General features: G+C 40.7%; 1 protein-coding gene across 9 annotated transcripts in view; it reads left to right on the forward strand.

Annotated features, from left to right (window-relative positions):
* The window catches only part of EBF1 (EBF transcription factor 1), a 286,258-nt gene that overhangs the window by 183,729 nt on the left and 75,463 nt on the right, over window positions 1-27,066 (forward strand). For 5 of the 9 annotated variants that reach the window (XM_049829285.1, XM_049829290.1, XM_049829287.1 and 2 more), the window contains one exon: window positions 5,928-6,069. In XM_049829285.1, the coding sequence (XP_049685242.1) occupies window positions 5,928-6,069 (142 nt within the window). The remainder of the gene's footprint in view (window positions 1-5,927; window positions 6,070-27,066) is intronic. The other 4 variants (XM_049829288.1, XM_049829292.1, XM_049829289.1 and 1 more) reach the window with 1 other exon arrangement.

Genomic DNA, 27,066 nt, shown 5'->3' on the forward strand with positions numbered 1-27,066 from the left:
AAATCTGGGCCCCTGTGAAATCAGTGAAGGGTTGGCTATCAGCTATGTTTGAAACGTTGCCGGTGACTTATAAGGTCCCTAACAGTTATGTCAAAGTTCTGGTTAAAATCCACGAAAGTAAGGTATTTCCAGATACTTTTAAAAGAGTAGCATACTTGTTTTACACATAAAAAATGGAGACTTTCCCTTGCTTTACTTCATTCCCCTATCTGTGCTGGACTGTTAAGCAGCCCAGAGATTTGTCATCTTTTGGCCACGGTCTTTCATCCTTCAGTCCCCCCCCAAATTGCTAGGAGTTATTAGAACACAGATTATGGTTTTGGTGGGAGAAACAGTGAAGGGCCAGGGACACAAGTCTTGTGCTATCTAAGGATGAGCCCTCCGGTAACTTTCCTTTCTTAGCAGTTTTTAGTTTTTTTATCCCGCAGCAGGGAATTGTCTGATTATCATATGGTATGAGAGAGGTTAAGAAAGTACAGGGAAGAGGCAGAGTCTGTGTTGATTCAGGTGACCTGTGTGTGAAACTTCATTCAGACTCACATAGAGAAATGAATTAGGAAGTTTTATCCTGAACTTTGCATGCAAATGTAGTAGAGTGATAAGCCTAACATAAAAGCAGTTGTGGGCCTGGAACGAAATAAATTTCTCTGCATATCTGAGATGTCCAGGCACGTGACAACTGAAGCGGTGTCGAATGCCAGCAAAAGTGTGTGCTGGAGCAGTGCTGGCCCTGGCTGTGTCAGTTGTGTCTCTATTAGCAGAAGGAGACAGAGAGAAGAAAATTATAGTACGATGCAGGGACTCGGGGCAGTTGAGTTGAATGTTCAACTGTGCTACAGGCTCTCTGCTTGTCCTTGAGAAAATCATTTCATCTCTGTGTTTCGTCAGCCCAATTGCACAAAATTGGTGCCCTTGGTGATATCACATATTGTCACCTTTGTCCAACCTTGTCTTTTTATTCTAGAAACCCCATGGAGCAGATGCTCCATTTGATTTTGCATTCTTCATCACAGTCAGTCAACAGTCTTGGTGGGATGGGCGGTAGTGCCCCAGTTAGGGTGGTAATAATAATACCAAGTAGATGGTATCATGGGTGAACTCTGCCCAGATTTTATTTTGCAGCACTAAAAACTCATTCATACAACCTAAACAGTTTTGTATGTTATTGTAATTAATGAAACCCAGGTGCCCTAGTTATCTTGTTGTACTCTTGTTTTAGCACAACTGCTTGCAAACTGACACATGTCAAGTTTTAATTTAGAGGAAACTTTTCAGACTGAGTCACTGCATAAAACCCCAAACATTCATTTATTATGAAACCCTTGAAAGTCACTTAGAAATTGCCATGCTGTTTGATTCTCTTACCACAACCTCTTCCTCGGCATAGGCTGCTAGTTTGCCTCCATGGGACGCTGCCACTCATGTTTGAATTGAAGCCACTTGTGTCTTATTGCAAATTTGCATATGAGACAGAGATGATGCTTCATGAATCCCAGATAATGGAATTTGGACATGCAAGGCTCCATCCCCAGAGAAGGGAAAGGCCAAAAAAAAAGGCTGAAAAATAGCAGTGAGAGTTGCGGCCCAATTCAACAAGGTAATTAAGCTCCCAGCCTGTCCTCGAGCACGTGAGCAAAATTACTGAATGTATTGTACTTATGTGCTTTAATTTAAGCACCTTACTAAGTGTCTTGTTAAACCAAAAGTGATTTTTAGTTACTAGAAGAAAGCAAGCAACGCATTGTAGGAAGAGGTCACCAAGTGGTGATGAAAATAAAGATGTTGCTGAAGCCATTTCTGCATAGCTTCCAGAAGAGCAGCAAGCACTGAGTTACAGGTTTAACTCTAGTGACACACTTCAAACCTGGAAATCATAAGCAGATTTTCTCTGCCTTTCCACTGGATGTTGGGGACATTGCAAAAATATCAGAACCCTCACCATACATTGGAGAAAATTGAAAGCACAAGGAACATGCTGTGTCTTAATCAGTTAGCAAAGCTTAATGGGCTGTGGTTAAAAATGAGGAGTCATACAATGCTTAATTTTGATATATTAGGTGAGGTACTATAACAAATAAACAGGCCGAGTGCTAAACAGGATAAATAGCTTGATCTCCAGGCTCTTGGTCTCTGAATGTTTTCTTTTTTTTTTTTTTTAAACTAAGCTCCAAAGTATTCACAAACTGGACTATTTAATGGCAGGCAGAATAATTCACGGAGCTGTGATACGTTAATGCAGTTGATAGTGCCAACTTCATTGAAGAAAGTTGTAAACTGATGTGTTTCTTTCATACTTCTGTCTCCCCTGGTGTTGATAAAGGATTTAAATGCAAAATCTATGAAGGGCTAAAGCTAAAGCTCAAAATCATTTTCCATATTTGCCTGTCCCAAATTAAAACTGTGTTTTGTTGACAAAATTTGGAAAGGTTTGAGATTTGGCAGGCCTGGTTGTCCCTGTGCTTACATTAATGTGTCAGCACCTCATTAATCATTTATTAAACTGTAGTGTGCCTTTCCCTCTGCTATGGTCTGTGTTTTAGGATGTCTCAGTACCCATTTCACATATACTTTGGCTCTCCCCTCCCCCTAATTTTATGATTTCTCCACAAATTAGTTTTAGCATGTGCTTTAACTTGAACATATCCCAGTCATTTCAAAATCAAGATGAGGAGAGTGTAGTATTTTTTTAGATTAAAAAATATGAGTAGAACTTGTAAATATGTAAGTGCTCTGTAGCGATCCAAGTATGTAACTGTGGCACACAATATTCAAGGTGTATTTTTTCTCTGTTAATAATTAGGGGCATTAATATTTTGTTAGTGCAGTGTATGTTCAATATTCCTGTATTAATGAGATTTTGCATTTAAAGAATTGGGCGGTAAGCGTGTGCTGCTTCTTACAGATGCACTATGAATAAGACAGATACATGAGAGTAACCACTTTTTTTTCTGCATTTCCTGAGACTGGAAACAGTTTGTTTTGGGGATTCCTTTTATAGTTTCTTCTGCTAACGACACCAGAGAACCACACCAATGTGGTCTCTTTGTAGTAAATCAAACTTTCTGTTTAGGAGGTAGGTGGGAAGACACTGTTAAGTAATTCAAAATATGTTGCATCAACAGTTTCAGAAAGCTGAGGGTGGGAAAATTAAATGTAGATTTACTCAAATAAAACTGACCTCACTAGGATTGATTCCTCTAGTTCTTCCCTGGAAAGGTGCATGTATAACAACAGCTGCTTATATGTATGATTTTCACAGGTTTGAGACCTACCTTGCTGTTATTACCCTTGACCCATTATTCTTCTGGAATCCTATTTCTAGAAACATTCAGAAGTTCGGGTTTCTGCACAGGATTGATCAGCTTCAGTGGGAAATCTGTGTGTCCCTATATGGTTTTAGGATTGGGGAAAATATTTTATGTTGTAGCCATTGTTATTAGTTGTAATAGTGTTAATTTTCATATGCATCTAAACAGACCCATAGAAGAAGATAGGGAGCTGGCATAAATCATGGAGCTGTGACAGGCAATGCCAGCTAAGGATTTGGCTCAAAATCCCAGTTGCAAAGAATTTACAATGGTTGCAAGTGCACAAATAAGATTGCAAACCCTGAGCCACTTACTATAAGATCATATTTTATTGAAAATATCATAAACTTTATTCTATCCCTCAGGAATGCAATGGATAAATTACTTTTGAAATCCCTTTTGGAATTTTATATATAGGGCTTGGGTTTTTTTTTCCCCTTAGTTTGATTTCAGAAAAACTTACCTATAGTGTTTGGTGCTTTCTTTTTCCCAAATTTCCATCTGTAAGAGCTCTTGAATCGTTTATTCTGTATTTTAATATCTTTCACTTAAAACACGCACAAAAATCTATTGCCTGGAATGCCATTCTGAGGGACGGGTTTAGGATCCTTCAGATGTAAACTACTCTCTTTTATTCTGTCTTTTTAAAGACAGAGTCTTTGGGATTAGCTATGGGCAGTTTAGCAACTTTGCTTACTTTATATTTTTGAGCATTTTAATTGGTGGTCAGAAATAGGTGGAAAATTTTTCCTTTAACTTTTTTTTTTTTAGATCCCATTCAAGTGATGAAATTGAATTGTTGTAAGCGATCCTTTAAGTGTCCCCATTTGACCAACTTTGAGAGGCAGCAGCTTCCTGAGAGAGTTGAAGCAATGTTTGCCAATCCTTGTAAAGCATTTCACCTCTTCAGAGGCTAAAGCCTCTCAAAACCAAGAACAATTAAAGCGAGAGCCTTTCAGAGCGACTGGGGAATTCAGCAAAATAAATCAGAAATCCTCTGCCGTGGCTCTGGAGGCTTGCCTCATTATAAGAGCAGATCTATTAGCCCCCTTGCCATTGTCTTTCATTTCTCAAGTGAGGTGATTCTAATTAAATTAATCTGCATGTCAATCTATCGGTGATCAATCAAAAGGGCTGAGGTCCCCCTTTGCGGCAGTGTGCTTGCGGCTGACAGGGGCTGATAATGGAGGAAGAAATAAACTGTCGAGCAAAGTTAATTAGTCAACATAATAGGTGGATTAAACAGGAGCTGCTGATTGCTGTTTCACATGTCGAAGCATGAGGTGGGAGCTGAAACTGCAATTAACAGACAATTATTATATTTGGTTGTAAGAGGTCGCATGAATAAACATATCTCTGTGGGTTTCAGTTTTTAATCCCTTTCCCTGTTCAATGTAAGGAGAAGTGTAGGTCATTTCTTCTTATTGTTTTAGTCAAAGTTCTCAAAGGCGATGCGTGCTCCTGGCAAACCAGCAGTCAGCTGAAGGCCAAATCTTTGGCTGGGGTAAAACCCTGGGAATGCCATACTTTGCTGGGAAAAGACTGTGGGAGGGCACAGCTGAATGAAAGCCAGGGAAACTATGAGGTCGCTTGGTCTGAGCAGGGTGGGAGAAGACCGGGTGTGATTAGCTTGCAGCTCTGCCAGGGCCTTGCCCCACGCATCCCCTGCTTCCTCCACGACGGTTCGTGGCTCGGGTGCCCCCAGCCTGAGCAGGGATTTCCTATAGGATGGTGCCTGCTGAACCTCAAGGTTGAGAGGTCCCTCTGGACACCTCTGAGCAGTTGGGTCTTCTACTCTGGACCCAACCCTTACCTGTTTGCCCCCGCTGGGTTGGCTCCTCTTCTGCCCCGGGCTGCTCTGGAGAGAAGTAGTGTTTGATCCTGCCTCCAGGGCAGTGCTTCTCCGTCTTCCTCCCTTCGCCTCAAACCAAATCCGAGGTGTTGACATTGAGATAAGTTGAGAAATACAAATAATTCTAACGCTGGATAAATAGGGTTGTGTTCTCCAGATCAAGACCTCACTGTCAAGCGTGCGTGTGCACACAAACGTACCTATATGTACTCCCTAAGATAGAGCTTGGGAGAAATTTGGGCAAGTCCCAACAGCCTGTAGTGACTGTACCGAGGGGACAGCCGTAGAGAAGGGTGGGGGTGAGGCGTGCAACAACTCTCATTGCAACTTCACAAAATACATTTTTATTTTCTTTTATTCTGAATCGCTTCTCCTTTGCAATGTGAACAGCTCTATCTCCTTCAGCATGGAAACTGAAGGATAATTTAGGTTGAAACACAGCTGCCCTTGTATATAGGGGAAAAAATACTTAATAAAGATCCTCTTGTTAAAATGATGGTTAACAGTGTGCCGTCTGCCATGCAGCTACAAACTCTGCAATTTGACTTAAAACTGCATCAAAAGCTTTCGATGCCAAAGACCCACTCATCAATAGCGTCTCTTGTTAGATTTGTACAGCATAAGCACCAGTTATTATGCGAAATAGCTATGCAATTTTCTACAGCTCCCAGCTGTTATTTATTTAACTGAGTTTATTACACTCTATGCTTCTTAAAAAACATACATATATATCCAAATTTTCCTCCATTTTGCTCTTGTGCTTGCAGGTTGTGGTGTCTACAACAGTCAATGTTGATGGCCATGTGTTGGCAGTGTCGGACAATATGTTTGTACACAACAATTCCAAGCACGGGCGGAGAGCTAGAAGACTCGATCCCTCGGAAGGTACGCCTTCTTATCTGGAACATGGTAGGCATATCATTTTCATTGGTTGGCATTGCTACTTTAAATGTGGATTTATTTGGTTTGTGTCTCAGGCTACTGGTTGTATCAAATTGTCCTGTAACAGTTTATACCTTTGGGACTGGCTATTTTAAAGAGACCGGCTTCCAGACCAAAGGGGCAATTTTTCAAGTAGGTTGGCACTAAATGTAATGAAATGACAAACCAGTAAGCAAACATGGGTGCAGAGTTTGTCCTGCGTGTCAGTGAAGTGTGGGGATTTCTTTTTTTTTTTTTTGGTTGCATCTGTTCAGCACCCAAAATTGGATTTTGATATTTTCCAAATTGCCTTGATTTTTAAATGTGCATCTAAAGGATGTTGCATATTTTCTGAAGTGCTCAGCACCCAAATTTCACATTGGATTTCTTCTATCTATAGAGTGCTGAGCTCTCTAGGAGATCCAGCTGTTCCTTTGAATTGCCCTAAATGAAAGCAGAGCCCTTTTGGAAATCCATCTGCTTACTCAAGCCATGGATGAGTGTTCTCTTCTGGCTCCAGCTGTGCCAGCTGAGGAAGTTGCTCTTCCCTGCGTGCCACAGCTGCTTGTCTCTCCTCCCTGCTGCAGGCTATTCTCCACCATGGACGTGCCAGCTAAGATGGTTGTCGAATTGCTCCCTAGTCTCCTTCAGTCCAAAGAAGTTCCTTTGAGTTAAACAGCTTAAATAATAACTCTTTGCCAATCTAGCTTATTTTGCTGAAATGATTGAAGGAGAAATGGTGCAAGGCAATTTGTCTGGCTTTTCTGAAAGGGCAGTAAACCCCAGCGAGGGTGGGATGGGGGCACGTGGCTGGAAGCAGCCTGGGGGACAGTAATCTTTTCCGTAGGATCAGCTGGTCCTGGAAGAGAACATCTGCTGGTGACTAGGTGCTTAAAGTGGGAGTTGTTGAGTGCAAATGTACTTTCAAAAATCTGGATTTGATTAATGTTTTGTTTTGCTCTTTGTCCTCAAAGTTGATGACTACTACTGAAAAACAAAACAAAAACAGAGGGCATTTCACTCCCCTCTCCCTGTTCCAGCTTGGTAGAATAGCTCTTTGTCTTCAAAGCTGTTTGTAATCCTAAATTCAATAGGTGCTTGCTCCCTCTAAGACATGTGTACCCTCAGCTTCCATTGAAGTAGTTGAGTGTAGAAGGCACCAGTCCTTTATGCTGGTTTGTTTCACAAATATTTGCCAAGGATCTGATGAATAATTAAATAGATTTTTCCAAAGAGTTTGAAGAAACCAGATAAAATTTTCTCTGGGAAAGCGAATGCCACTCAGAAAGATGTTAACTAGATATGTTAAAAGAAATTATTAATACTGAGAAATGGGCAAATGTGTGGGTTTCTACTACTCAGTGGATTCCTGTGGAAATAGCTTTCTATTCTGTTTATGCTTTTAGGCATCAGTCCTGCAAGCACTTATGCATATATTTAAGATTATGTGCACATATGGTCCTGTTGGGATCAATGAGGCTTCTTGTGTCAGTAAAGTTGAGGGTATTGATAAGTGTTTGCAGAATCGGGTCTGTAGTTCACACTTACTAACCTAAAATTCTTAGCTCAGCAGCGTTTCTCATTATATAAACATAACTTACATCTGTATTTATTTAGCTCTAACTTTTTATGTAGGCTATGAGCCATTTTCAGCCATAATTCATGTTATAGAATTTTTTTTTCATCCTGCCAACAACCTAATTTAATAAACAAACCACTGTCATAATTTTTGCTGAATTTTTGTAAGGAGTGTACGAACTCTGTCTTTATTAATTAGCAGAAGGCAGAACATTACAAAAGGAAACTTCCCGCTGTTCAACTTTGTGATCTTTCCATTAAGTCTAGTCTTTCAAAAAAACACTCCTATTTTTTACTTATATTCCTACTAAAGTAGATGCCATATTTCCTCCCCCCCTCCCCCCATTGCTGTCTTCTCAGTGCATGCTTTTGGTCAAGGCAATACTTACTTTCTCATACATAAATGTTCTTATTCCCATGCATCTCATTTTACCACAGCTATCGTTCCCACTCCTACTACCTGAAGGATCCTATTAGCAAAAAGAAACAAAAAAAGATAATGCTATGCTCACATATCTACACAAACCCTAGTTACTGTGCTAACATTAAAAGTCAACATCTGCAAAATATCTCCATGTGTACATTTTGTGGGAAAGGTGATTTTTCTAATCTACTTTCTCAGGCACCTCTCAAGCAACCTTATAAAGCAACCACTAGTAAATTCTTACTTTTGAATAGCAGCCTCCACACAACAAAATTGCACTCTTCCCAAAGGCTTTCTGGAGCCTTTCTTTATAACCTAAATCCTTCAGTCCAGCTCTCCAGGAATTCTATGCACATTTGAGTCCAAGAGACAGGAAAAAATTTGTAAAAAACCGCAGTAACTGATTAAATGTTGTTATTAGATGTCTAAAACGTTATGCTTAATGCTTAATGCTATTGAATTTTGGGCAACCACCACGAACCTTAGACCCATTGAAACAGATGGCAGTTTCCTCCACTGAAATTAATTTTTACTTTTAGTTTGAGTCCCAAAGTATATTATTTTTCTTCTTTTTTTTTTTTAATTTTTATCTTGGATAATATCTTCAAGTGTAAGTAGCAGAGACAGTTTGTTTGCCTTTCCTCTTTCCAACTTTTCTGCCTCCCTCAGGAGGGGCACAGATTGGCCTGAACAGTATCTGTAAACGGTGAAATGGGAAGCTAACGTAGTCATGGCTAGTTTGTCTCTAGTTTATTGCTCTGGTGAGCAACTTCTGACCATAGGTTTTTAAATGCTGGGATCTAACTATAATATGCCCTTGACCAAATGTATTCCCATGTACTTTTCTAGATGTTTAACTCTTTAACACAAATATCCCATCGCAATAGGGGTGAATGCCTGACTCTGTGAGGACTGGGGAAAGGGGAGAGGGGATGTAGCAAGAAGGTGTGCTGTGTGCCTAGTTTAGTTAGACAATAGCCAGCTTATTTTCCCTTACAAAGTTGCATTGGGACATGCTGCTCTTAAACATGGATTTCCAGTTTATGTGACACCTAAAAGAGACTTTGAGTGCCAAAAAGCTGGAAAGAAGGCTTTACCTCCCGAGCCACTCAGGAGCCTGGTGTCTCCACATTTGGGTTTTACCATCTCATTAGCAGGTACCCTGGATTATTTTTGGGACATCCAACACATCTCTATTTATATCTTGCTTGTGAGACAGCAAAATGAAAGTTCTTTTTTGTAGCTCATCTCTCTGAATATAACTAGGAACCTAGATCATGGTTTCATATCTACACACTGTCCTCCTTGAAAACAGTGGGTTAACAAGCTCGTATTTCAAATAAATATATATATCTTTCAAAAGTAATAGTTGGCAAAGGCCAATTATTTCATACATCTCTGTGTGGTATAAATAGGGTAAGCCACAGTAATCTGTGGTTTTTAATAATTATCACTTTTTCATTCACAAATATTTGGATCCTCACTTGTTTTATATTTATGGTAAACCAGAAAGCCTGTGTGGTTGACCTTTCTAAATTGTACGTATATAGGAAGATGTATAGAGAAGAGCCAATAGGCCCCAACTAGTAAAATATATTTCAGCTTGTAGTTCATCCCAGGATGTCAATTTTAAAAGAAAAATCCTTCCAATGCAATTGAAGTGAGTAGCTTATGGAAGGGGGGGAATTCTGACAGGGTTTGCAACAACCCTTTTCAAGTTTACCAGCATGAAGTCCACCGCTGCAGATGCCTGCAAAGTTTCCAGTTAAAACTCTCATATTGCTGCAGAGTAAGAATTCTTTTTCCCCCCAAATCTTTGAATGGCTTTACAAGAATGTAAAGCCAATTGCAGCATCAGTTTCTCTATTATTTTTCCTCACTGGCAGAATGCAATGCCCTCGAAAAATGATAGTCCCCGAGACCCTGTCAGTTTGCATGCTCTAACACTTTATTATCTAATGATCTAATATGCAACAAGGCAAAGAGGGGGTGCTTATCACCCTGACAGGATGCCTAAGAGAAGTGACTAAATTACTTTATGTACCATTAGCGCTAGCTGCCACGGTGAACTCACTGTGAGCATTTATGCAAATATTCCTGAATATATTCAAGTGGCCTTGTCAGGAAGACGACTGACAAGCAGCTTAAACGCTTTGGTTTTTAAAGGGACAGTTTTATTTCTTTTTCTTTTCCTTCCTCCTCCTCGTCCTCCTCCTCCTCCTCCATAGGAGAGCACCGAAGAATTAGGTGATGGTGAGGTTTGCTGGCAATCTGATTCTGAGTCAGCTCAACAGCAGCAAAAGATGAAAGATGCAGGGTAGAAATAGGGACAAATTATAAGACATGATGTCAGAATTCGCAGATGGAAACAGAGACAACCATGATTTCTAAAGCAATGTCCTGCCCTTATTTTAATATGAAATATACATAAATCTTTGTGTGTGTTTATATCTAAAATAGGTCATTATATAGCAAAACCATTATTAGTGGCTGCCTTATACTGGAAATGATAGTGCATGGCTGGATTATTTGATCACTCTATTGTGGTACCTGAAACAGTCAAGCTTTCACAATGTTTTTTTAGTTCATGGTAGTAGTGAGTGATTCAGAGTGGTTGCTGTCTGCAGGTGGAAACTCTCCTACAGTAAATGAAGAGTAGTAGTTGTTCTGCCTCAGCTGGGTATGTCAGGTAGATCCTCTCGTCAGCAGTGGGGCATTTAAAGAGCTTTTCTTGCCAATCCTGCCCACCCTGGGCAATCTGAGAGCCCACAGTCACCACAGTAGTCACATTCACAGATTTTTCTACTAAATCTTCAGATTTGTGATTGCTAGGCTGTGTCTTTGTAGATTAGATATTTTCTATTTAGGTTAATAAAAAAGGAAAGTTTTTCCCCACCTTATACACTATTTTGAGAGGATAATCTTTAAAATAAAGCTTTGAGACTGACTGCCTTTAAGTATCCTTGTTATCTAGTCTGACTGGAACACAATTGTTGAGAACGGTCATTGTATACCTTGAATTTAGCTGCATGTGCTGGGCACACCAGCTGATGGTTCCTGAAAGATGCTCAGAAATCTTAGTGACCCGGTTCTTGTGCTGTAGGTGGCTTTGCCACAACATTAACCACTACGTTTTCGGTGTGTGGAGAGTCATGAAGAGGATGGCCCTACCAGCTCCGTTTCAACCATTTCAAACCTGAATCCCTTGGTGTTGCATGTGTCCATGCTAGTCGATGAAAGTGTTCATACAAGACAGACTACTGACTGGAGCAAAAACTATTAGCAAGTTGAGAAAGGTTAATCTTCAATACTTGATACATTTTACCCTTAGATGGTATAGATTCAGATGCTTAATCAAAGTTAGGGACTACTGCATTCACAGACTGGCCAGGTTTAAACAAAGAAACTTTAATGTTTGACTTGTTTCATCTATGGATGGAAGCACCTGTTATATCTTAGTGCTTCACTTAAGAATGTTTTTGTGATTATGTGAAAAATATATACACACAAGCTTTTTCTGCACTGTATCATTCCATATAGAGAAATGCAGTGGGCTTGATTTATTATTTAGAAGGGAAATATTGAAAAAAAATATTAGGATTCTACCACTCTACTTGAGGGGATCTTGTATGTTATTCTGAGTTACGTCTGCTTTCTAATTTATTTTCTATGAGGGAAGAATACCTAGGGTTGTTGGACATCTCTATGCATACACAAGGGAAAAAATGTGACTTTCAGAACATTGCACAACATGGATAGTAATAACAGTAAGTGAGCCTTGATATACTGAAGGATTGCAAAACTTCAAGCTGGAAATAATTTTCTTTACTTTTGCCAAGTTGTCTTTTTCATATCGGTTCCTTCATAAATGCAGTGACTCATAAATTCAGGCAATTTTTTACATAATGGCTTGTTATGTGTTCTTGGAGCTTGACCTCACCGAGCGTATAATATTAACCTCTTCGCTGCCCTGTGGACTTACTGTATGTTTCTAATATAAGTGAACACACCAGGTCTGGATTAGTCCAGTATATGTACTCAAATAGAGCTAGAGCATTTGTCCCTCTGAAGAGACAAAACATGGCCAGAAAGTTAAGGTTCTTCACTCGAGAGAATTTCTGGAAAAAGACTCCAGTATGATCTCAACAAGATTTTAACTCTGGGGACCATTGAAGTAAGTTGCCAAAACTGTGGCAGGTTCTCTGCAGGTTGCAAATGTTAAGTCAGGATGTGGTATCTTCCTAAAAAGTACACAGCAGGTCGGGGAGAGGTTAAGGGTTTGAGTAATTCCTCACGTGGGAGTTGCTGGGTGAGGTTCTCTGGTGGGTGCTCTGCAGTATGTCAGGGTGTGTGATCGAAGTGGTCCTTTCAGGAGTCAAATCTTGGGATCTGTCGGGTTAACAAAACATAGCAGAGCTCAGATTTGTGCAGCTCCAATTTAGGTCTCCAAAACTGTGTTAACTAAATTGTGCCCCACTGAATTATGCTGATGTCTTTTTTTAGTCTTCACCAGAGCAGAGTAGCTGTCTTCAGGCCCAGACCCCTGCTTCCTCTTTGGATATTACTGAGAATTTCACAAGAACGGGGTGGGTGGGTAGGTGGACCTGCCCTTCTCACAGCCCGTCATGTCCAACAGAAAGCAGAAAATCTTCTGTTTCTATTTGTCTAAGTCATAAATCAGCCATTAAGGAGAGGTACTCAAAAGCTTAGAATATCTGGCTGCTGCAATTTTGATCTTTCAAAATTTATTTTTAGTCTGAGGCTAAATGAAAGCAAGATTTTAATGATTTTCTGGGAGGCGGATTTTTAATGGTTGATTTCGGGAAGGAGATTGCAGAATTTCAGTTCTGCCATTAGGCTGTAGGTTTTTCATGAAGTTGGAGGTTTTAGTTTGTGATTTTTTACATTATTTAAACATTATTCCATAAAATATATGTACTAACGCTGCTGCTGCCATGTCACAGGAGACTTAAGAGATACCATCTAAAGTATTCTAGTCTTTAATAAAAAGGATTGCTGTTACATAATGCCCATGGAAATACCTGCTGAAAAGTCAAGTTTGGGTACTCCAACTGCCACAGTTAGAAAGGATTCCTGCTTGACAGTCACTTATCAGGGATCTAGTGGCACGTTTAATCGAAAAAGGAAAAAATGCTACAATGGAAGCTGGAGACATCTTGATTTTAAAAAGATAAGGTGTGGCAGTTTCTACCCATGAGCAGCTGCCCTTCATGTTTTTCAAATAAATGAAAAATAAAACAGCCCTTCCCCCAGAATATCTAAACAATGTCAAGCTGTGATATGTTGTTACCCTCTATTGTTATGAGGATGTCACGAATTCATGGAAAAATAGTACCTGGATGAAGATGGAGCACATTTTGTGAATTTCCCAGAGGAGCTTTCAGAACTGTGCTCCCAAAATTGCAAAAAGAAGAAAACATGGGAAAAGTGTCATTAAAATTTGATAGAGATTTGTGTGAAAAAAACCCCGTTTTGTTACAGCAGACAGATAAGAGAGAAAAGTTCAGATGGAAATTCTCCAGCCACCATGAGAGTTGACTCTTATTTGGAGAGTTCGACCAACCACTTTCTGAAGGTTTGAGGTTTCTCTCCAGACCTCAGAGGAATCAGAGTACAGTTATGCAAGTAGAAAAAGCTTAGCTACTCTGTTTGGCAGAAACTTCACAGCTACCAGTACAGGAGAACATTCAGTAGCACTCAAATAGGCAATGAATATTCATAGATAATGAGCATTCATTACATTTCAATTTGCTTTGCTGGCCACCATGTCACTAATACAATGGCATCCTAAGAGAGAAGAATGACATTAGGATTAGAGAAATGTTTGAGAGATACTGCACCGTATGGCAGTGAAGTTCTGCCAGACATTGTTTTCCCAACCTTCCAAAATGTGCACACCAGCAAATGACAAAACATTATATTATGGTAGTATGATTAATATTATTTCTGAACAAATTCCTCTAACTTAGCTTTTGTATTATAGGACACCTTTACTGTTGTTATGTTGGGAAAAGATGTTTTTTCACTCCAGTCGCCTGCTGAATTGGGCAGAGTACAAAGGAAAAGGATTTTGTGAATTGTGGTTTGTAAATGAAGACCAAGAACTAGTGATTTTTTGAGAACTTATCTGGATGTCGTAAAAGGTCATGATTATCAAAGAACGGTGTTCACAGCAGCTTGCAGGTATCTGGACACTTCCAAATGTTTCATGTTAGGCATCCCAGTATTTAAATACCCCAAAGCAATCAGTGATGATGAAAAGTCTCTGTTCAAATGGAACCTATGTCCAAAGCTGTGAATCAGCTGAGTGCTAACAATCTCAGGATTAATTTTTTGTTTAGATGAAAATTTTCTACCAAATTGTCATTTAGAATATTCTGATTAGAAAAATTCACAAATAATGAACTCAGTATTTTTTGCATCTCAGGCTGCACGTCTTCTCATTGAACTGAGAGAAGACCGGTGTGAGCATTTGAGTTTCTCTCTTGCTGTCCATGGCAGGCTGCCTGCCAAGTGTTTCCCCAGCAAAATGAGTATTTGACAAAGCTCCTCCACATCCGAGGAAATGAGTTAATAGCATAAACCAGGAAACTGATGCAGAAAATGGAACCCACCAGGGTGGGATGTTTGGAGTGGTTATTCTAATCTGGGTTGCCATCTGAAAATTATTAATGTTAGTAGTAAAGAATAAAAATAAACTACTAATAATTAATACTGGAATGGAGACAGGCTTTGTGTTTGGCCCAAATCCAGAATACAAGATTTTCAGGAGCGCATGGCATTGCAAAAAGCTTGCTTTCATTAAAGCCAGTAGTACAACTTCATAAAATGTTTTTTAAAATCTTAGCCCAAACTGTTTGCTGAGCATAACCAGAAAGCTTTGTGTGTCACAATTAGTCCTTTCTGCTTCCCACCTTCATTCCATGAATTTATAGTTCTCTTTGTGACAGAACAAATCTTTAGCATGAAAGTGACTATAATATAAGCAGTGCTGGTTTATGACCTCATTGAGTGAAGTGAATAGGGTTAGGAAGTTTATTAAAAAGATCAAGAATAAAGTTTTATGGAAAACTTATCTGAAATTTAGCAGTTTAAATTTATTTCTCAAAAGTAATTCAGACATTTAGATCTGCAAGTTATGGTACAAGGGCCACTGTGAGATGCTTAGCAAGATACTGTCCTTTGTGGAGTGGATGTTTAGGACTTTCTGAACTTCTGATCCATTTTTGTGAGTCAAGTGGCCACTCAAAAGTGTAGGTAGCCAAAAGTGTAGGTACCCCAAAGCAATCTTTTTGGAAATACTTAGACCTAAAGCTCTCAAAGCACCAAGGTGCCTAAAGCTGCAGGTAGGTGTTTAGTGGGATTTTTAAAACTCTGGCTACAGAATTTCTATGTTTGTCTGCCAGGTAGTTTGAAAATTCCATTAGGTGCTTACTGGAACCCCTGGACAGCTGGGTGCTTCCAAAACGCTGGTCCCAAACGCTGCAGGAACCTTTGTGCTTTTTACTGTACTACTGTTGAAGTGTCTGTTAGCAATGGGAGTATAAGGAAATTCAAAATTCATTATGATTGGTTAATACCATATCATTATGGTTTTGTAGCAAGTCTCTCGGAGGTTCTGTCTCTATCTCGTGAAAAAGCAAAGTGCGTTTCCCACAGAGGTCCCTTTTGGGTTGTGAAATGGCATCAGACGTGCTAGATCTCCCCTGCTGCTGGAGACTGAACAGACAGCTCGCGTTGCTGTTCGCTGAAAACCCGGGCTTGCATATGGAATTCATAGGTTTGGTGTTACCTGATCCATGCTGAGAGGGAAGGCGAGCACTCGGAGGTAAATTGCAGGCCTGACCGCAACGCTGCTCATCTTTCCAGCTGCAGCTTTAATTTGTGGGTTGGGGTTTGAGGTCACAGCGCTTTGCCGCAGTACGTTGAGGTGAGAGCATCGCTCAACTTCCTGGGCTCTTTGAGGAGATGAAGAGGGAAAAAAATATTTCTGACCAGACTTGGCTCTCCGAGGCACTGAAAGGTAAAGCAACTCTGATTAGGGGCACTTGGGGGAAAATTATCCCCTTCCTGGGATTGTGACCTTGAAGGCGACGGCGAGTGCTGCCTCCTCATTCAGCCCTGAGTCTGAGCAGAGGTGCCTGGGCTGGAAAGCCGAGAGTCAGGTGCCTGTTTGGTATCGGCTGCCAAATATTTTTTATGGGGTTGCTTCTGGCTGCTTCTACCTATGCTATCGTCTTGCCGAGGTCCCTCGGTACTTTCGGGAGCCAGCACGGAACTCCCGGTCTCCGGGCTTCCAGAGGTGTCTGCTCATTGTATAGCGGAAAGAGGATCCTAATTTAGGCAGACTGCCTCACCCAGCCAGAGCTGGAGTCTGACTTTTTACATGCTGCAATGCCTTAGGTAGGTGGTCTGAATATGGCCCTAAATAAATAAATAAAATCATAGCATGACTTTATCAGACACATTGAAAGAACAACTTCTCTAAGCATTTGTAGGCTTGAGTCCAAAGTATTCACTCAGATTTTCAGCGTGTTGGTTTTATGTGGTGTCATTGCTGGACAAATACTATGAACTATAAATATATTTTTATGCTTGTGTTTTTGCAAGTAAAGCCTAAATGGCTGGGAGAGGGTGCTTGATCCTGCATTCAGAGCAGCACAAAGAACAGAGGAGGAACACGGTCTGAAAGACACTGCACAGGAGAGACAAGGGGGTCTCAGTCTTTGCAATGCAATCAGGGCTTCTGCTTGAAATGCAATTCAGGTTACATCGCCTCCATTGCTGTCCCGCTGCCATCACAAACATGGGCTGAGTATTATATTGCATTCCTGAATCAAACCTCCCTAATAATGATGGTTATAATAATAATACTAATAACATTATTATTTTGTTTATTTTTCTTATCCACCCTTTGCATTCCAGGTAGTCATTAGTTTGTAGTGTATTTCTGGCCAGGACAGCAATTTAGTTAAACCTTCTGATTGCTGGGATGCTTTTCTTACCAAAGAGCCAGATTCCCTACCTTTTCCCTTGGCCCAGGGCCTGGAAATCCGAGGCCATCCGTCGGACCTCGGTCTCTCCGTTGGCAGCTCTGCGTAACCTGTCACAGAGACAGCCTGAGCACAATTTTTGCACATGATGAATATGGATCTTTGCTGCATCTGGCAGGCTGCAACAATGAATGCAGAAGACTGTCATTAATAGATAATAAAAGCAGAAAGCAACATTAATGGGAATAAGCTCTTCTTTTACTGGGACTGATTATTACTTTTTTGTTGGCCTGTGACTAGATGGAGCAGCAAATAACAGCTACCAACACTGTGTGCACGCATGTGTTTTGTTGTTGGCTGTTTTTTAATCTGGAATATTTAACCATGGTATCTTCAAAGTGCGATTGTGTCATACATTCTCATACACTAATAGATTTCAAAGATGAAGAGCCTTGCTGCTTTGTGTTTAGTCATGCCTTCATCTATAAATTTATGGCAGTATTATGGTTTAATGAATTGAACAAGTCCCAGAACAACAACAAAAATGCTTTTTTGTTTGAATTTAGATATTGCATACTTTGTTCTTCAAACGAATAATAAAATCAATATGTTTCTTTAGTGGTAAACTTCAGGCTAACTTCATCTCACATTACTAATCGAGTACTCAAGGATACGTGTGTGCACATATACATATGCGTGTGCGTCTGTGTGGTAAACAGGCGCTTTCAGTCATGGTGCTAGACATAGGCTGAACATTCGTATTCCAATAGTGATAGGCAAACCTCCGAGAACAGATGGAGCAGAGTTCAGCACAAAGGTTTAATCCTATCAGGATGATTCCTGTATGGCCATCTGGATAATCCGGTGCACAAATTCAGTGCCTGTTAAAAATACAACGTAGGCCAAGATTAGCGTCACAGATTTTCCACTAGACTTGTTCATATTTGACTTTATGATTCTCAGACTCCAGAAAATTGCATTAGAGAGCAGCCTGTGATTTGTGAGAGAAATCAGACAACGAATAAGAACTCTTAGGGTACTTGAATTTCCCTTGAAGAAACTGGATTACAGGCACTCCCTGTCCCTGCCACAACTGCTTTGTGTTTCTATGCGGGTTGTTCTGTTTCTGAAAGATGATTACTGCGAGCTCTCTGTTGTGGGCAGACTTTCTCAATTCTGCTGAACAAAGAGACTTCAGCTAAAAATTAATTTAAGTTGGGGCTCTTGTTTTTATCAGGATGAAATAAATTCTTTGTCTGCTGTAGAATCCATCTCAGGTGAACTTATGATTGTTGCGCTATATAATATAGTGGGGCTTTAACGGATTGGGGGGGGGTGGAGTTCCATTTTTTTTTCTTTGTGATGGTGAAAGATTCCATAAAAGTTTAACTGATACTAATATTTAATTTAGGGGAGTGAGAATTTAGATTTAGATTGAACTCTAAGTTTCATCTAGAGTAGTTTGAGCATCATTGACTAAATCTTGCCAGTGTGGCCATAATGTACCAGTGTACATCTGAACATCAAGACTCCCTGCTGGTGTGCTCGGGACGCTGAGCTTTTTACGCCTTGCAGGGATGGGATGCTGTAGCTCATGAGCTTTTATCTAGTCCTGTGTTCTGACTCTAGACAGATTTGCTGTGAGAGATTTACAGTTTTGTTAAGGCACTGATGGAAAATAAAAGAGAGAAAATGAGACCAAGGTGATGGTGAAACAAAACATGAATTTAGAAATAGCACCCGCCTGCCCTTCTGTTAGGTTAGGATTCAGCAAAACAGTAAACTACAGGGTTAACATTAAGCAAATTACTAGTTCCATCCCGTAAAATGCTCTGCTGGTTCAGGACCTGAATTAGCAGCCCTGAAGGACCAGTCAGTTAAATTAAGTAGGTTTTGGGGTATGCGAGCTATGCAGCGTTGTTTGTTTTGACAAACTTCTAGTGTTGATTTCTATTATACATTTTGGGCTTCCATTCACAAGGTTGCCTTCATCCTCACCAAGAAATTGCATCAGTGCAGCTATTTTTAAACTTTAGTGAACTTAAACAGATGCAGTCTCCTTTCTGGACATGCTTATTGTTTTTAAAATAGTCATATTGGCTTAGCTGGGCTCTGTAACTTCATCAGCGGAAGTTAAATCAGTAGGAAGCCATTGAAATTGAAATAGGAGAGGCATATAGATTTTTTCCCTGTTTTACTAACAAAGCTTTTAAAATCCACGTTCAGATAAAACGGTGCAATCCCATGCATATATCACACCTTAGTCCCCTACATGCTGTTGCCTTTGGCTTCCTGTCTTTTACGAACACTGCTCCTGCGCCTTTGCAAGTGACCCCGTGGGATGGAGGAAGGAGTGAAGAACTTGAGGGGCAATAATTTGGAGGCTCATAGTAAAGCATTTCTCTTGCCCGGGGGCCAAATGTGCCTGTGCATCTCTGAGGGAGGAGAGCGCACCGCAGCCGTCACTGGTTTGGTGCTTGGGTCTGAGCAAACTTGTCCCCAGTTGTGAAGTGGGAAGCACTGCCAATATTTGGTAGGCCCGGCATGATATTCTTGGATGTGCTGTTTCTTCTCCTGGTCCAGTGTGTTTATATCCTCTGTGCAACCGAGCTGCCCAAGATAACAGAGACCGCGTCTGTGCTGGAGCTGAGTAGCTGCATTGGTTTAGGCAGAGTGCTATGTTTGGCCGAGGCCACCCACAACAGTTTCTTCATGGCTGACTCAAAATGAAAATCTTCCAGCTTTGAGGCAAAAATAATGAATTCAAAAATTATAGCTTAAAATCTGCTTGAAATTTCCTTGAAATAATAAATCAGAACAGTGCGTCAAAAAATTTCACAATAAAATTGTTAGGCTTCTTGAAAAAGAGAGTGTGAGAGAGCACACATGCATATATATTTTTTTCAAGAAAATTATATATGTATTATTTACTTTTATATAAATATTCATGTTTGGGCTGAACCTGTATGTTGAATTTAACCAAATTTTTAAGTGCTTTTGCACCATTGAATTTTTATTGGGGAATTTATTATTTGCCAAACAAACATGACAGAGCTCTCTTTTAGAGGTTAAGTTTTACCAGCTTGCAGTGAGATGCTAAGGACTCTCATTGTTTTATTAATTTTTGGAAAGCAGGAGGTACCTACCAAAGTAAAAAACAAACATGCTAAAAAAACCCCAGAACTTCCTTTGTGGTGTATAAGAGTTTAAAAGAATGAACAAAAATGCATGTCTTGCAGTCATATAGAGATACTTAGGTTATTGTTTTCATGGAAATGTTTTACGTAAAATACACAGCAGATTTTTTTGTAACACATCTCTTATTATTCAGGATTGCCTCCTTTTTCCATGCGATCATTTTTTCAGACAGAGATCAACAACTGAGAGCTTTGGAAATCATTAAGGAAAGAGAAACACAGAGGACTCCATGAAATGTAACTTTGCTAGCTGAGGCATCAGCAAGGATAAAAGAGAAACACTGGCTTAAGTATTGATTCTAGGTGGAATATTATCCCAGATAATTTACATTTTCAATTTCCATTAATGGGAACTGAGCATCCAAAATGTTAGGCGGAAAATCACAGCCAATACCTTTAATTTCACTACTTGAAAACAGAAACAAAGGCAACCTTCCTTCCCTTCCCCCAACTTGGAGGGATTGCACGTCACGTATATTTTTGGTTCGGTGATTTCACCCAGTGCAGACGTCATGAAGAACCAGGAGGAGGTTGCCATTTTTGGCAGGGTGTTGTAATCTTTAAAGCTTGCAAATGGTAAGTCCGAAATATCAAGATGTTGCAAAGGAGGGAGCTGGGGAGGGGGAGCAGGGCATCACATCCTCGTGCCTGTGTTGCATAAAGCTGCGTGAGTTATCTCGTTGAGAGGGAAACCTCTGTTACCCTGTTTCCTGCACAGCAGCTGCTTATTGTCAGGAGAGAATAGGAGAGAGAGCAGGCTGCGATATGAAAAAGGAAAGCAGGAAGATCATCACTTTACTAAGATAAACAGCAAATGCATTGTTTAGCTTAAGAGTGAAGATTTAATGCTGCAGTACAATATGTAAAAACGCTGCCACATTCCTTTTCCCTCAAGTATCTATGACTAACCCGTTGGGCTGGTCCTGGGGACTTTTCCCACCCAGGCTGGTTTGGTAAAGTTCAGTTGCTTTCAGTTGCTTGTGGTGGATACAGCTCCGGCAATGCCTCCACACGCTAGACAGGAATGGTACCGTTGCGTGGGCACGCGAACATTCTCCGTGCTCAAAGTAGGTGAGCAGATGATGACTACTCCTGCTTCTCAGGAATGAGGATATTATTTCTGAAAAAACAAAACCGAAACAGCCCAAGTTACGCCCTCCACCCCAAATATTTGGTTTGTTCTCTCAAACTGGAAAATTTTGGAAAAACGATAATTTTCAGTTCCGAAACCCGATAATTTTCAGTTCCGAAAAACACCCACTCCCGCATGATAAAATCGATCTGTTAAAATGCTTAATGTGGAAAATCCACAATAAACGATGATGAACAGAATAGCCCTTCCCACCTGTATAACACCTGTGTAAATCTATAATTCAAGAAGGGAAGAAAAATTGTTTTTCTCCCCTTTTAAAGAGAAACATACCTTGCCAAGCTAAAATTGTTGATCAAAAAGGCCTTGAGCATCCCAACAAGTGCGGCACACTTTCCGCTCCAGAGTGCCGTGGGAAAGGGTTTTAGGCTCAGATCATCCCTGGGCACTGACTTGCTCAGAGTCGCAAACCCTATGTGATTTCCACAGCTATGAGGTACCTGAGGGAAGATCTACACCAGATGATATAAAAATGCAGTAGAAGTCCCAGAGTTAGCACTGAGTCGCTGCTACGTTTGACTCTCTGCAACACAGAGTAGACGTAGCAGCTCAGTTCCTGAAATCAGTTTATCGGCATTAGTACGTGGGCTCTGCTGCTGCTAGTTCTTGTGTCAGGTTGGATGAGTTCTGCACTGCACAGGGTGGTCTACATGTAACCTAAGTATTTTTTGAAATGGGAAACCCCAGTTGCGTATATATTACATAGCTCTTGGCAGCTTTGCACAGAGCACTGCCCAACTATCCTAAAAAATCTGGTTCCTTATTCTGCAACTTCTTCAGCTGGGTTTTTAAGCACTTAAGTGGTTTGTTGAATCACAACTTCAGTAAGTCATGGTTTTGAGTGCTTAAAACCCATTTTCTTGATATGCTGAAAATCAGTAGTTTGGTGAAAGCATTTAACAGGTTGCAGGATCAGACCCATAAACTGTAGGTTAATCTATGGCTCATTTATATTTTTAGCCTGGAATTAGGTTTTACCCAAGAAAAAAAGGAAAATTAAATTAAACTCCAGATATTTTCAGTACTTTCTCTAAGATAAGACATAAATTCCCTGTTCCTCTGAATTCCCAGTTTGAACTGCCTTTATGCAACTCCCCTTGCGTGTCACAATACTCTTAAAGAGAAGAAAAATAAAAGTACGTACCCCATCATTTAAACTCCTGTTGTGATGCAGCAACTGTTGTCAGAGCCTCATCTATGGAATAATGGGGGATGAAACCACACTTCATGAGAAAAACTGCAGGCGAGGTCATTCTTACAGTCACCAGCACAAACTGGATATTAATCATAGAGCAAACACATTTCAGAAGCTAAATAAGAGCAGTCCCAGAGCCCTGCTGATAGCTGTGCATCCCACTAATTCACCTCAGTGAACATTTACCTCTAAGCTCAATTAACCCTTATACCAAGGCCAACCATAAACTTTGTAATATGAGATGTCCAGTGTGTGTTTGTGAGGGACTTGAATCGGTAGCTCATTGATTCTGTAAATTCAGATGTTCGATGCTCCCTCCTGAGGGTGTCTGGTATTTCTTCTGTCTTCAGGTGCTATTTGAGGCAGATAGAGATTCTCAGGAGGCAGACGGATGGTGATGTGGGGGAGAGGGGTTTCCTAGTACGATTGCCTGCACACAAAGTTAGTTGTTAAGCATGTACAAGAAGCTATGAGGAGACATTATTGCTGTTGTTTTGTTATTATTATTATTGTTGTTGTTATTAGTATTATTAGTGCCATTATCATTCTCCCTTCCAAGCATCGTTCAGAGGCAAATTGGAAATGTGGTAATTAGGCCCTGACTGGTAGTGTAGTACTAGTGTCCTGAGCCAAAGTTCAACACCCTGAAATGAAATTTAAACCAATTAATCTGTTAGATTTTTATCGCTTGTCCGTGTTTTCTCAGCAATTCCCTCAGCACGCGGCCTTTGATCAACTCTCATACAAAAGCTAAAATGTGTGCCTGCTGCTAGCAAGATGGGGCTGACATTAACATGGCACTCATAAAACAATCAGAGCAGTGAAGCCCTCAAACAGACAGGGCATAGTAATATTTAATAAAAGCGCACACATAATCTTCAGAATTAGCATTTTGTGCCTTGCAGTACCTTTGGGAGAAGAGCTTTTATTTGTGGAGTGATCATTATTATAACAAAGAAGAGCTACCTAATAATTTCCACTTTAACTCTGCAATATGCCACGAGCATTTCTGAACCATTATGCTAAACTGTGGCGGGGTAATCATTTTATTGTCACAGTTTGAAGGAAGAAAAATCCCCTGTATATCAGTAGCTAGGGGAGTACGGAAACACAGGAACACACTGACACACACAGCACACGACGAAAAACTTTTCCTTTTTTGCTACCTGTGTGCTGAAGTTGGTGCATACCATCCTTTGTATGGAAGGTGATAAGATTTTAACAATGTGTATATTCTGAAAGAAGATGAAGATTTCAGAAGACATTGTTTCCCTTGAAATTCATTAAGGTTTTTGCTCATAAATCCTTAAAATTTAATGATAGAGACCTTAGCTTTGAAGTCAGTGGCAAAATTCCCTTTGGCTTCAATAAATTGGGGATTGCAGTGCCTCTTTCTAACATCTATATCTGTTAACTCAAACCGCCGGAGCAGCACAATGAAACATGTCAGATGTTAGCGCTGATTTGCCTTGATATTATGCAAAGAAGGAGAGCAGCTCATTAAGACTTACAACCGTTGGGCCATTTCAGCAGGTGGAGGATACGGCCACATCACCTTCAGCAAGGAGCTGCGAGGTCCGTGCCTGCAGTTGGAGGGGTAATATTTAGTTTTTCCTCAGTCCAATGACTGTTCTGAGAACGTGCAGCAAATGTAATACACTCATGCCAGAGTCTTAAAATCTTATTTGATTGTTAGGCTACCAAACTCTTTCGGTTTTGGTTGTAGTTGGCTGCCAGCAGTTCATTTAAAAACCCCCTTGTTTATATGTATAAGAATGTGTTAGTATTCTTTTTCATTATCATTCTTCTCTGGACTTAAAGTCCATTCATATTATCAAGCATGTACGCTTCATTGCCGTTACTAGAACTGGTCTACAGTCCTTTACTGCATTTTTTTATCAGTGAAGTTTCAGACTTCAACTAAAATAAAATCTCTTTTTCTGCAGAAAAAACATAGATTTTTAATATTTGTTTTAAAAACACCATTTTAGAAATGATGCTTTGGTGTTACAGAAGGGCATGTAAAGTGGCAATATTTTGAAACAAAGTATTTTGTTTTTCTTGGAAATATTAAAAAGTGTTATAGTTAATTCCAGATAGAGATTCTGGAAGTTTGCATTCTGAAAAAAAGCGTTCTGCACTTCGGTTTCTCTTGTGACCAAAACAAAATGTAGAAAACTCAAGGTCTCCAATGAAAAGCTTATTCTGCCCAGCTCTGTTTTTCTGGGGTTGCACAGAAGTAAACACCTTCCAGACAGCTCTTTGAAAGTTGCCAAATGATTAACAAGAGAAATATGAAGAGCTTGAGGGCCTGAGCTGGCCAGACATTTGTACCAGGGGCATAAATAGAGCTGAGGTCATCGCCTCGCCCCCCTCCCAGCATTACCTGTGGTGACGCTGGCAAACGGGACCCGATTCTTCCATGCTCCTTCCTGGTGCTCCAAGGAAAGAGCCTGGAAAGGGCAAAGTTTTAGTAAGACCAATGTCCCAAATGACACTGCCTGTTGCAATATGTCATTGTATAAACATGTTTTGTGCCTTCAAAAACGGGTAGCAGTCTGGATGCCTCCCTTGGCACGTCTCCTCGGGCTTTTTTGGGGTGCAGCCCTTCAGCGCAGCTTCCCTTGGGGGCAGCGCCTTTGTGCAGCCCTTCCAGTCTTTACAGACACTTGGATTTGAAGATAAGAGAAGCTCTGTGGGGAAAGTTGGGAAGTCCCGTTGCTTTTTGTGACTGATCCCAAAGGAAAATAATGCTCTGAAGTCTTCCGGGAACACACAGCACTTTTGCTGCTTCTCGGGCAGTGCCTGCAAAAGGGTACCAACCTGCCCTGCTTATTAAACCACCAAGTCCTGACTTTTCCTCCTCCTCGGAGATGTCCCGGGCTATTGCCAGCAGTTTCGGTGAGGCACTGATTCAGCGCAATTGCTACATATTTAAATAAAATTACACGTGCGAGTGGTCGCATTGACTTTGCGGGCGAGAGTGTCCCAGTGAACAACCTACAGCCCTGTGCAGCACAAGGACCCGAGCGTCTGCTCAAAGTCCCCTTGGCTGCCGTGGGACTTGGCTTTTATTTGATATTAAGCACATGCACGTGTAAAGCGTTAGAATCAAATACATGAGGCAGCACAGACAGCGCAGCACCTTGCACTTCTGAGTGCAATGTAGGTACCACAAAGAATATCACAAGATAAATAGCAAGACCTTTAGTGGGGACCTGTAGCTGCAGAACAGTATCTTGCATTCATTTTAAAGATGAATTGAATCTATAATTTTGAAGCCTGCATATGTTTTCTGTTAATGGCTTATGGTCTCAAACAGTTTTTATTCACTGGTATTTAGGAAAAAAATGTTGCTTGTAGTCTTTAAGAAAAGTAGCTCATTCTCTGACACATGGGAAACTGATTATCTTTGGGTTTTATTGGGGGGGGGAGGGATGTCCACAATCGACTGGAAATACTGGAAAGGGTGTAATTTGGAAGTGATTTTAATTTTTATTTATGAAAAAGTTCAATTCCGTGAAAGGGCTAGATGGCATTTTGAAAAGCTGCTTTCACTGTAAATCCATTGCTGTGAGCTCAGCTGAAAGGAAAGCATTTGGTTTTGGACTTTGCAATGGTTTTTATGCAGTTTTATGCAAGTAACTTGAATCCAAATTAAACACACTAAAGTTACTTCTGTGTGCGCGCTACATTTTCGTGACGGTAATGTTAGGATGTTTCTTTTGTTAGCTCATGTAAAAGTTAACGGCTGTGCTCTGCCAAGTTTGGAGTAGGGTAATGATTTTTTTCTGCCTGTGTGTGTTTGTGTTTTTCACTGGAGCTGGCATCCCCATCAGCTTAAGTAGTGGAAAAGTTTGTGCCTGACACTTACAACCTTTTGTAGGTAGGGACGGGGTCTGTTTGCTCCCCATGCATGTGTTCCATCACTGGTGGTGCGAGTCTGTAGAAGTGCCCACAGAAACACTCACTGCTAAGGGTGACTCAACAGCTCCCTTCCCAGCTCCCTTCCCAGCTCCCTCCCGCTTCCCAGCTCCACGCCGGCCCGCCCTGCCCAGGGGCTGGGAGGAAGGAGCTTCTTACCAGCCTCACCACTCTTGCAATTAGCTCCAACCCACCAGAACTTCGCTAGATAAAGACGCGCAGGGCCTCTTTAGCACTCTATGTCTGGAGCATTTTAAAGTAGGCTTCTGTGAATGAATTAGTTTACTGTTCTTACAATTAGAAGAATGTAGGGCAGGGGCTGTGCCACTACACGGCCACCTTAAAGAATTCAGGGGTGCAAGAGTGTTGTCCTGCACGGTGCTAACATGTGGCAGGCTTTCACACCTCTACCTTCCTAGTAGATCCTGACCTGATGAAGCGCCTGAGGGCTCTCCCTTGAATGCCTCATCAAATACTCAAAGTTACAGACCAAATTAACAGCT

This window comes from Accipiter gentilis, chromosome 26, assembly GCF_929443795.1.
Source record: "Accipiter gentilis chromosome 26, bAccGen1.1, whole genome shotgun sequence".
Lineage (NCBI taxonomy): Eukaryota > Metazoa > Chordata > Aves > Accipitriformes > Accipitridae > Astur > Astur gentilis.